Genomic DNA, 12,194 nt, shown 5'->3' with positions numbered 1-12,194 from the left:
CTGGCCTCAAACATGTCATCCTCCTGCCACAGCATCCCAAGTCATTGGGATTAGAGGCATGTGCCACATGCCCAGAATTGTACGTATATTTAAAATAAATTTTAAAATGTTTATCTGAGATAACACTTAAATATTTCACAGTAAACCTTTTGGGATACTTATCATTGCAAACCCCCAAAATGCCTTCAAATTTTCTATTTTTAAGGTAAATTTCCAATGCTATGTTTCAGTTTTGGCAAATATTCAAAACTAGCATTCAAAATTCCAGGCTTTCAGTGAGTGTGTAAAGACAGATTAATCTTAAAACCACAAGATAGAAATTTTAAAAATAGATTCAGGAACCTAAAAATGAGGCAAAGATACTTACCAAGTGAAAATCTACTTAGCACAGATTTCTCCTATACAAATACATTCTTCAATATTTGACAAAGCTAAATTATGCTACTTGGCTTTTTATACTATTGTGGTTTAATACAGTCTGCTGACTCGGGCCTCAGTCTTTTCACCAAGGGTCAGAGCCATAATAGATCATCAACATTCCAACATTCTGGACTATTGTTTTTAAGAAACATGAATGTCCCTGTTAAAGGCTAAGACACTTTTTGCAGGTAAATCAAATCATACCTTATATTTTATATTTTTTACATTGGTTCAGCTGAGAAATATTGAAGATTTGAAATGTAACAATTCAAATAATATGAGCTTTTAAATTACCCAGAATCATTACATAAGAGAAGTGGTTTTATTCAGGGCAAGAATTAGAGGGACAGAATCAAAAAAAGTTCTTATTTTGAGTTAATGACCCTGCTTCCAAGATCAGATTACAGATTATCAAACACATTTCTCTTAATAGTCATCATTAAAATTAATTTGCACTAACAATTTGAAGGTGGCATTATAACTTTTAGTACTATAACACAATATCAACCTTTGGTATTAAAGGAATAAATCTATTTCTTTCCTTTTCCAGTTGTATAAAATTTTGTAGGATTGAACTGAAATTTTTATCCATTTAGAACAGATAAAAATCAGTGTACAATGAACAAATTTATTCACTAAGTATATGGCTATGGCCAATAACAAGATTCTTTTACTAAATACTTTTTTCAAATTACCATTTAGGCTTCATACTATTCATTATTTCATGGTATACCCAATTTCAAACTTCCAAATAATATAGAGCCTCCTCTGATCAATGGTCTGTTTATTCTCCTCAGTAATCTCTTTTGTTCCCTAAACTTTCCAGATCACAGTGCCTTTAGGCTCCCCAATTACTGCCTACAACAGTGAATGGCCACCTACTTTCTGCTATAACATAACCAAGGGATGTGGGTGTACATCAAATAAGTGCAATGCCTAAAGGCAGTTACTTATTCCACCCCCTTTCTCCCACTCCAAGAAACATGTCTGAATACAAGTAATTAAGAGTGATGCTATTACTGGGAAAATCTTGGAAATACAGTCATGGATACACACACACACCACAGGTCTAAGATGCTTGGGGAAGTAAAAGTGGCCCACCAAAGCCATAATTCTTAATAGGAAGGAGCTGTGCAGAACTTAAAGTGGGAATGGGACTTGGGGAGACTCCCTAGTTCTTTCCCTTCTCCTCCTCTTTTCTCATAAACTCCCTCAGAAAACTTTTCCAATTCCACACCTCTTATTATTACTCATGGGGTGGATTCTGAGACCTAAGACCACCATTTTCAAATCACTAATACCTCTAATCTAAACAAGCTCAATCTCCTGGTTTCCTTACTTCTTTTCATAGTATCTTCTAGTAAACCAAACTTGATGATAGTAGTTATTTTTTATTCTTCATGCTCAATCACCTCTCATACCTATATCAAGTTGCCAAATCAGCCCATTCGACCTTCATAGAGACTTTCATATTCTCCTCCTCCCCTTCTCCATGTGTACTATAAGTACCTTAATACAGGACCTCATTACTTTATGCCTCCTAACTTAGCTCCCCCTTCCCTGTATTCCACATTTTAATCCACTTCTCAAACTGCTGACACCTGGATAGTCCTATCAAGAATTAGATCATCCCACTTCCTGTTCAAAAGACACCTATGATTCCCTATTGTTCACAGATAAAATACAAACTAAGAAGTGTGTATCCATTACTGAAAGCTGTGTTCACCATCTGTCACAAAGTACCTGCATGTGCCCCACAAGCCAGTTAAACCATATTACTGTCTTTCCCCAAAACACCTTAATGATAGCTCATAAGATCCTTAAGCTTACAATGTTATTTAACTATTATCACAGGTACAAATCTTTGATATCCCAATGCTCACTCTTCCATAAAACGTTTTCCAATGCCCTGAACTGAATAATTCCTAGTATCTGGAACTCTTATATCATAGAATTAGTGCCTATATAGTGCTTCTCACCCAATATCCCTTACTCTTATCTTAATGTCTTCTATTAGGCTATATTGTCCAGTTACTAACTCTGTAAATATTCTAACATAATGGGGCATGTTGTTTCTTAATTTTTCCCAATCTAAAAGCAATAGCTAAATCTCCAAAAATAGTAGAGCATGGCAAGTCCAAAAACTAAAGATGATTTTTTAAAAAAGGTATTTGAATAAATGACTAATTGAAAACAAAATGGGATCAGCCATATCCGCAATTACAACTGTTAAATCAGAAAAATCTGTGTCCATAGGTGTGATCCATTTATTCTCTACTTATTCATATTTTTGCCATAATGTATTCTGGAAACAATGTCACAAAGTGGCATTTTCCCAGGGAAATAGTTATATTATTGGGGTAATTTTGGCCAAAGGCTCATTATCAAATGAGTCATAGATATGAACAACATGCAATAAAAGTAAAGATATAACAACTATAAATCTTTGTAATAACTTAAAGTTATACTCTGAGCTCTTTCAAATGGGTACATATGTACTATACATATTCATTATACTAAAGGTTCCAATATATCAAGAATCAAACATGACACACATAAACAGAATCAGCTTTCATAAATCTCACTAAATCACCTTGCTAACTATAATCCATGAAAGTTGAATGGATTTTTTTATTTGCCTTCTTGCTATTTAGAAGGATGTCTGGCGTTTGGTGTAAAAAAGGCGATACAAATTACTTATGTCTTGCTTTCAAGACCAACGAAACCAAAGTCTAATATGTTCAAAAATGTACAACAAACCATTTGCTTTATTGTGGCAACCTGACACATTCAGTTTAATTTTTCAGTCCTGACAGCCATGTCTAAAAGTAGATGTGCTAAATTGGGACAAGTGAAATCTTAGGTTCTGACCTGGCTTTGTCACTTATCAAGTGGGTGATACACTATGTGAACCTCAGTTACCTCAAAAGTAATGTTTTAGTCAGATTTTTGATGCTGTGACTCAAGGACCAACCAGAACAATTGTAGAGGAGGAAAAGTTTATTTGGGGGCCCACAGTTTCAGATGTCTCAATCCATAGACAGCTGGGTCCATTCCTCAGGGCTTGAGGTAAGGCAGAACATCATGGCAGCAGAGTGTGGCAGAGGGAAGCAGCTCACATGATGATCAAAAAGCAGAGAGAGACTAAACTTGTCAGATACAAAATGTATACCCCAAGTGAACATTCCCAATGCCATATGCCTCCTCCAGCCATATCCTACCCACCTTCAATTACCACTCAGTTAATCCCCACTAGGTGATTAATTCACTGATTAAGTTAAGGCTCTCATAACCCAATCATTTCTCTTCTAAACCTTTCTGCATTGTCTCACACATGTGCTCTTGGGAGACACCTCACATTCAAACCATAATAGGTAACAAGAGTATAAAAATGACTCTGCTCAGAGGGATAGAACAGTATATAGATGGTATATATAACAGTATATTCACAGAGTTATTGAGAAAATTCAGAGATAATATAACAACAATTGCTTTTAAACTATAAAGTCTGTTCAAGAAAAAGCTGTTCATAATCATCAGTATTATTCTTGATGTTGATGACATTTGGCCCACTATTAGCATCCTTAAAAGTAAAAAACTTGGGCTGGGGTTGTAGCTCAGTGGTGGAGCACTTGCCTGCCATATGTGAGGCACTGGGTTCGAGTCTCAGCACCATGCATAAATAAATAAAATAAAGATCCAGCGACAACTAGAAACACATTTGAAAAAAAAAGTGAAAAAACTTATCAAACATCCTCCCCACCTTCTACTTAACTCCTCAGTAATACACATGTTCCTCTACAGTACAAAATAGCATGGAATGTAAGATCACTCCTCACCACTCTTCTCCAAGCCTCTCTGAGATCTTTCAGGGCACTCTGCACTATGCTGAAAAGCCATAAAACAATTATCTTGTGTGAAAAAGCAATACTTGAATTATTATATTGTGCAATTCTTTGGACAGGACATTCTGCTCAATAGAAAGGAGGAGAGAGTTTTATTGGTGTGCAGGAAAAATAAATTTGACTCTTTTTGCCTCCAAAGTACACGCAACTCCCTAAAGACTGTTCTTCAAGTAAGGAAAGAGAAAAAACACAGAGAGAAAGAAGCTCGGAAAGGTGTTAAGGAAGACTAAGTTTTATCATTGTAGGAAGTCAGTGTGTGCCACGTTCAATATGTGTAAAATAATGTGAGATAACCCTGCTCACCTAGCTTCTACTCAGCCCCAAGAGTGAAGAAGAGATTGTAACAGGACAGGATAATGGCAGTGAAAGTAGGATTCTGGGGGGCCAAGGAGTGGTGACAGATGAAACTTTTCCTACATCCAGATCACTATATTTTAAAAGAACTCACTGTCCTACAAGGAGAAAGGAAGTTGCCTGAGAGGGAGGCAGTACCTGGTACCATTAGCTGTCTGTCTCAACAAAGATCCTAGATGAGCTATCCCTTTCATAAAATCATGTTGACTTGGACCATGATCATATAAAAATTGACAGGAACAGCTTCAACCTCCCTTCTTATAATCCCCATCAATACCCCCTTAGTCCTACCCGCAATAAATACACAATCTAAGTAAAAATCCAGCTTCAATTCAGGTCCTCTGGTTTTATCCATCCATATTGTGCTCTGTCCTAAACCATCCTGAAGACAAATTCTTGAACCTCTAATGGATTATACTAGCAGTGATGATCATAGACCAGAAAGCCTCCCACTGTGTATTCTGCAACATTTGTGTGACCTATGAATATACTGTTCTATCCCTCAGTGAGATAAGGGGGGATTCCTATCCAGATTTAGAAATAATAATAACAACAACAAATAATACAAGGTGACATTTCTTATACTTACACAGTAAAAACTATTCACACATGATAAATTAATAATTATTTAGCTTGAAACTTATACTTACATGGCAAATATTTATACTTTTCCTATAGGTATTTCATTTTTATTCTCTATAAACAGCGAAGTTCTTTTAAAACCTGCTTCAACTGCATCCAAGGAAAGGAGAAGAGTTTTGTACAGTGTGAGGCAAAGACTTGAAAGAAGAGTAGTATAAATGGTGCAAATTGAACACAAGGACAGGAGGTATCAGAGAGAATTCCAAGGGAAGTATTTCCATCTGGAAATTCTCCATTCAGAGAGCTTCTCTGCTATAATTCAAAAAGGTTCTGTATTTTCTTTGCATAGTAGAAGCTACTATCCTGTACTGATATTTGTAGGCATTAGCTTTTTGTATGGGTAGGATTAAGAAATAACTCATAAAATTGCTAAGACAGGTACAAGACAGATTGTCTTCTGCAATGAAAATCACAAAGGAGACAATGAAAACTAGAAACGTGTGTTAACTCTGACTCAAAGACATTCTATTGCTGTTTATCTCTTTTGCAATAGTGGGGATTGAATCTAGGGTCTTCATCATGCTAGGGAAGTGTTTACCTCTGAACTCCATTCCCATTTCCCACACCTTTTTAATTTGATTTTGAGACAGGGTCTCATTAAGTTGCTCAGGACGGCCTCTAACTTGTGATCCTCCTGCCTCAGCCTTCCAAGTGGCTGAGATTACAGGCATGCACTACCATGCCCAACTCAAAGACATGTTTAGTGTCCAGAAATATATATATCAAAATCTTTTATTAAGATGCTAACAAGGTGACCTACTTCAACTGCATCCAATGTGATTCTGCAACCTGTACAATCAGAAAAATGAGAAATTATACCCCATTTGATTCAAATGTAAAAATAAATAAATAAATAAATTTTTAAAAGATGCTAACAAATAAAAATCAGGAGGTTCATATAAAATCTTTATTTTCAATCTCTTCTTGAAAAATTAAATCAAGCAACATGGGCCCCCCGTGCATGTTCCCTTGAACAATCAATTGAACCAAGAAACCACTAAATTCTCTCTTTTTTTAAATTTTGTGGTAAAACATTATCCTAATGAAATGACTGAATTCTTTAAACACCCCCAGCTTATCATAGTCTAGCAACTTCAGTGCCTATGACATTTTATCTGGATTATTTCCCTCACTTGGGAACTCACTGGTCCCTACACGTGTCTAAATTAGTGACCTCAGTCCTGAATATGTCAGAGATGATCATTAAATATGCACCATTCAGGGATATCAGGTATTCTGTTGTCTGAAGACCAGAGAAGGAAGACCTTAATGTTCAGATATCTTCTGCCTACACTGTATATTAAACATCAGAAAGAGAGTGGGCCCTGTGTCAGATTACTTTAATTTTGTCTTTTCCTGCCCTTAACTATCTTATAAGGCAGATTTCTTCTCAGTTAAATGCAAACAATAGCTACTTGGTACATATAGGTACTAGAAGGACACTTAGAAAGCTGATTCAGAGATTGCCTCTTCTGATTATAATAGGTTAGGCAGGATACTTTAAAATTAACAGGGTCTCTGCTTTCTTATTCACATGGGTTCTGCTACAATGATCATAAATATCATTTTTATTTGGCCTCTCTCCATCTGTAATGCCTCCACTTATTTAGGATCTACTCTGCCCTCAAGAGATTTTCAAGTTCCACCATTACCACAAAACCTCTTCAGATGTCTCCTTTCTTTGGATTTTTGAGGTTATCATCAACACCATCTAAATTAGCGTTTATTAATTATCTAATTGTTTTTGCTTTGAGTATGTTGGTGTAAAACAGAAAATTCCCTTAGAGACTATAATGTTTACTTTTTATATTCTCTACAGTATGTAACACTTTGCAGGAATTTAATAATTAATTATTTAAACTGAATAAAAATACAGAAAATATATATACAATGATAACTTTCTCAAACAGCAACTTTCATCAGCCCTCTCCAAAACAATTATCCTTATGAACAGCCCAACTTGACCATCTGACTCAGGCAGGCATAATTTCATGCTATGCCTGTGAGATGTCCATTAAGAGAACTACTAGATTACCATATTACTTTGTACATGATCATTGAATCCTTCTACAGTTGAAAAGCTCAAAGGAATACAAACATTAACCCACTACAATAATATATTGTCCATTAAAGATCTGTTACCCACTAAAATAGGGCAGGAGAAAATTTTTCATACCACAATTAAGAAAAAAATCATTCCACTGTCATGTATTTTAAAAAAATAAAATCAATAAAACTAAAAATAAAAGGAAAAAATCAATTACTAATAAGAGGCCATACTGTAGACATTTGAAAACGACAGTGAAAATTACCTTTGTTCCCTGCCCACCTTGGAAGTCATCAGAAGTTCTGAGTAACAGAAGACCAAGTTAGGATTTTACGTGGGCAGGAATTTACCCACCTTCACAGAAAAAGCAGCAGGATACAGACTTTACTTGTTCTGGTCAAACCTCCCCTCACCCCAATAATTAAGGCTTTAGATACATGGTCAGTCCTTTTCTATGGAAGTAAAGCAAACAAGAGAAAAAAATAATTTTATAGTTCATTTAGATATGAAGTAGTTGGGTAGGGTTTATGCTTCTGGAAAGCTGAGAAAACCAGCTAATAAAGCCTCTATTTGCCTTCTAAAAGTAAAATTCTTTTTTTTTTATTTTTTTATTGGTTGTTCAAATCATTACAAAGCTCTTGACATATCATATTTCAACCATTAGTTTCAAGTGAGTTATGAACTCCCATTTTTAAAGTAAAATTCTTAATCCAATTTTTTGTGATTGTCTTAATTTCCCTATTTGATAAATTTAAGATAACTTGACACTCTGTATTAACACTAAAGTAAACTAAATTAACAAGTGTTAATCATGTCTTAAGAGCTAGCCAATATATTCTAGTATATTGCAGTTAAGTCAATTTACAAACAGCTCTCCTGTGATAAAACAACACCTAACACAAGCACTTTCACTTAATTCAAATGCTATGGGGAAAAAATTGTTCTGAAATTCACTTTATACTCATACAATGCAAGGGTTTGAATCAAAAGACAGTGTACCTGTAGGGTGGGGAAGGGATGTATTCATATGTGTGAGTGGTGGAGGGTGTGGAATCATGGAAAATTGGAGCACTAATTCTATTTAGAATGATTAAATACCTATAAATTTTCCCAGGGAATTCCAGCAAAAATGCAAAAAAATTTTAACAACTGTAAAGATAAGCATCTCAAATTTTTTAAATGTATCTTCTTAGATTGCCTCTTAATCATTTCAAACCTTTCAATGGTTTGTTTTTATCTGGTGTTTCTGATCACTCAATTAATTCATCATTTCCGAGAGCCTATCTGTCAGTCTATCTACACACTGCTTGAAGAGGACTCTAGATTAAGCTCCCTCCTTTAGCCACACCCCCGACACACACACAGCATCAGCTGGAATGTCGACTATGCCAGGCCTCTGCATCCTCCTGGACCCATTTCTTCCATTTAACCTCAGGGGCCCCTCTACTGATCTTATAGCTGTTTTTTCCACAGCCCTATCAAATAAGATGAACCGAACTCTAGAGAAAGTGATGTCAAAGTTTCTTTCAATTTAGGTCAAGCCAGTTCTACCCTTCCAGGGTCCTTTGAAAAAAGGTATCCTTCGAACCAGGGGTGCTTCTCCCTATTCCATTAAAAGGCATGATCCTGACTATATATGGCAAGCTCCAGGGAAATTTATTCCATAGGAATGATTCTCTGTTATGCTAAACCCACGCAAAAATAAAATAAAATAAAATAAACCTTCGGCATGGCATTGTATTTAAGATACTTCACACAATTTAAAACAATCCCTAATACCTAGGGTCAACTCACTAACCTCAAGTTTAGAGTAAAATGACTAAGGGATTCCTTCCCATCACATCTGCTCAACCACAGTACTGAACTTAGTTTGGAGAAACTCTTCAGCGACTGTCTTCACCTGCACACGCCAAGCTCTACAAGGTTCCGCAGCCGTCGAGGGACAAAGTGTTTACACTGTCATTTGTCATGCCCTCACACCTTTGAAGTGGGGATCCTCCTCTCCAAGTACCATCAGTGTATCCAGACTCTCTACTGCCCTTACTTGCCTGTATCCCCCGCCCCCCCGCAAAGGGGTGTGGCTCCGACTTAGGTAACCAAACCAGGCAGCCTGGATACCCAATTAGCAGGGGATCCCCAAACTAACCCGGCCAATCACGATCAAGACAACCACACGTGACGTCAGGTGTGATTAAGTTGGAGCGTCACCCCGACGTCAGCCTCTCATTTCTCGGACGTCCCGTCCCGGGAACCAAACTCCAGCGACTTTGGGCCCCGCCCCCGTGAGAGTAGAGGGCGGCCAATGAGGGCAGCTCTGAGGGGAACACGGCCAATGAGACGAGCCCGGGGCGGGGCGCGGGGCCAGAGGGTGGGGCGGGTGGCGGCGGTGGCAGCCCGAGGTCTGGCTGCGCGCAGTATATGACAGTACGTCAGCAGCGGGATGGCCGTAGCTGTGGCGGCGGCTGCAGAAGCCCGAGCAGCCGCGGCCGCAGTGGAGGCTAGAGCCCGAGCGGCGTCGGCGGTGGCACCCCGGGGAGTTTAAGATGGCGGCAGGGGGGGCGGCGGGCCTGCGGGAGGAGCAGCGCTACGGACTGTCGTGCGGGCGGCTAGGGCAGGACAACATCACTGTACTGCATGTGAAGCTCACCGAGACAGCGATCCGGGCGCTCGAGACTTACCAGAGCCACAAGGTGAGCGGACCAGCCGACCCAGCTCGGAAAAGAAGAGGGCACTTCTCACCGCCCGGCCGCGCCTTCCCCTGTCCCGGTACCCGGCGTGGGGACCCCGTGAGCCGTGGCTCGCCGCTGCTGCCGTCAGCGCCCGTGGCGGCAGGGCAGGGCAGGGCCAGTCAGGGTAGCTGACGCCGCGGTCCCGGGCCAGCGGGGCGCCGGGGCGTTGGGAGGCGGCGGGCGGGCGGGCGGCCCCTGGCGGCGGGGCCAAGGCAGCCGCAGCCCGGACTTGGCTGCGCCGCCGCTGCGGGACTTTCCGACGGCGCCCGCGGGTTTCCTGGCTTGTTGGGTCCCAAGGAGGGATAGAGGCCCCAGGGCGAGACGTGAAATGACCACGCTGCCTGTAGCGGGGGAGGGGGCGCGCGTACAGCGCACCAGTAAAGAACTAGGGGGGACCCGTGGCACAAGCTGTCCGCTTTTTCGGGATAACACCGTGGCACCGTAGACCCGGGGAGAGACCAGGACACAGGCGCTCCTTGTAAGGGTAGGACACAACTTGTACTCCCAGAGACTTGGAGAGACAGACGTTTTACGTATGCGGGGTTGGCAAGTAGGCACACTGTGTACTGGAAAAGGCTAGGACACAGCCGCTGAGAGTACGGGCTAAAAGGGACACATCTTGCTCTCTGAGGGGCTCTAGAACACAGACACTGTGCGTTCGCGGAGACGCACCGCGTCCGGGGCGAACACGAACCGACCCAGCCTCCCAGGGAGACACATGAGAACTCTCATATATCTAGCTCCGGGAACATGATTTTGGGTTCTGGGAAAAGAAAGGCGAGGAAGCTCAACATACCAGAAAGACGCTCAGCGTCTGGAGTTGACTCGCGGACTTAGACGACGAGCGATCCTGATGGTGGGAAGATACACTGCATCCCAGGCAGAGATTCCTGACTCTTAACCGTCCCCGTTCCGGAGAGAAAACCATGGGCACACATCTCCAGCACAGGGAAAGACTCAGACGCACTTGTACCGCAGTTGGGGCACAAATCCAGGAACGTTTTCATGTTGAAAAAAGTGGGAGAAAGGGGCACCAAGAAGAGACACTGGCAACCAAGGGGCATGGGGAAGTTGTTTATGGACATGCAGTAAGTACTGTGGAATGAGGGAGACGAGAATGGACGCATTGCCTGAGGGGAAGATATAATTTATATATCAGTAACATTTTATTTGGAGAGAAGAAAGGGAGATATAACCCACAGGGGCATACTGACAAATAGCTCAATCCATACCAAGGAACACACTCTAACTGGTCTCATAAAACACACAGAGGAACGGAGGGACACCCAGACAGACTCTCATACTTATTCAGATAAAAGTGGAGAAAAGAATTCACATCTGTTGAGCTCCCACTAGTGCCAGGCATTTTAAATACAGAGAAGATAGAGTCCTAAGCAGAATGGCAGGAGAGGTGTGAACCTGAGCCAGTTTAGTCTCCTCACATTAACATACACATAGGAGGAGCACACAGTTATGCACAGCTTGGTAAGTATATGAACTTGTATATGAACTTCACATGATAGGATATATGTCAACAGAGCAGGAGAGATTCAGAGATGAATATACTCTAAGAAAGGCTCTCTAAGAATTGAGTGGACACATGAATGTATCCATCAGGATGCATATGTTACCCACCAGAGAAGCATATGTTGAAAAACAGGATATGTGGGGGGGTTGAGGAAAAGTGGCAGAACAGGGGAGTGCACATACAAAGAAAGAAATACCTTCCTACACACTATGAAATCCCAGGGAGAAAGAGTCTCAAGTATGACTGATAGTTAAGTGTATATCAGCAATTAAGATGTAGAGAGGTAAAAGAAATTAAAAAAAAAAAAACCTGCATGTTTCAGTAGCTACTCCCAGACAGGTGCACCTGCAATGGAGAGACCAGCACCAGCATGGAGTGGGAGGCCCACAGTGGGGGGAAAGCCAGATACACAGGCAGAGGGACTAAGGCAGACAGTGGAGAGAAACTCAGCCCTGTAAGATGGAGAGATAAGCTTGCCTGTTCCAAGAGAAGGGCGTGGGAAGGAATGACAGTGAGAAGAAGGTAGGTCAGGGGATGTAAAGAGAAAAACATACAGAGGCCTGGAGAGA

The 12,194-nt window shown here is 40.5% G+C and overlaps 1 protein-coding gene and 1 long non-coding RNA gene across 6 annotated transcripts in view; one reads left to right on the top strand and one right to left on the bottom strand.

The window, feature by feature from the left end:
- Nucleotides 1-10,262, bottom strand: part of LOC144255745 (uncharacterized) — a 471,309-nt gene extending 461,047 nt beyond the window's left edge. For all 4 annotated transcript variants that reach the window (XR_013343913.1, XR_013343911.1, XR_013343914.1 and 1 more), the window contains exon 1: nucleotides 10,047-10,262. This is a non-coding gene — a long non-coding RNA (uncharacterized LOC144255745). The remainder of the gene's footprint in view (nucleotides 1-10,046) is intronic.
- Ell2 (elongation factor for RNA polymerase II 2) overlaps nucleotides 9,755-12,194 on the top strand; it is a 72,564-nt gene continuing 70,124 nt past the window's right edge. For both annotated transcript variants that reach the window (XM_026385863.2, XM_026385862.2), the window contains exon 1: nucleotides 9,755-10,058. In XM_026385863.2, coding sequence (XP_026241648.2) covers nucleotides 9,912-10,058 — 147 coding nt within the window. In that variant the 5' untranslated portion in view covers nucleotides 9,755-9,911. The remainder of the gene's footprint in view (nucleotides 10,059-12,194) is intronic.

Source organism: Urocitellus parryii, chromosome 1 (genome assembly GCF_045843805.1).
Source record: "Urocitellus parryii isolate mUroPar1 chromosome 1, mUroPar1.hap1, whole genome shotgun sequence".
NCBI lineage: Eukaryota > Metazoa > Chordata > Mammalia > Rodentia > Sciuridae > Urocitellus > Urocitellus parryii.
The sequence above is the reverse complement of the archived record's forward strand: the minus strand, read 5'-3'. Positions and strand labels throughout refer to the sequence as shown.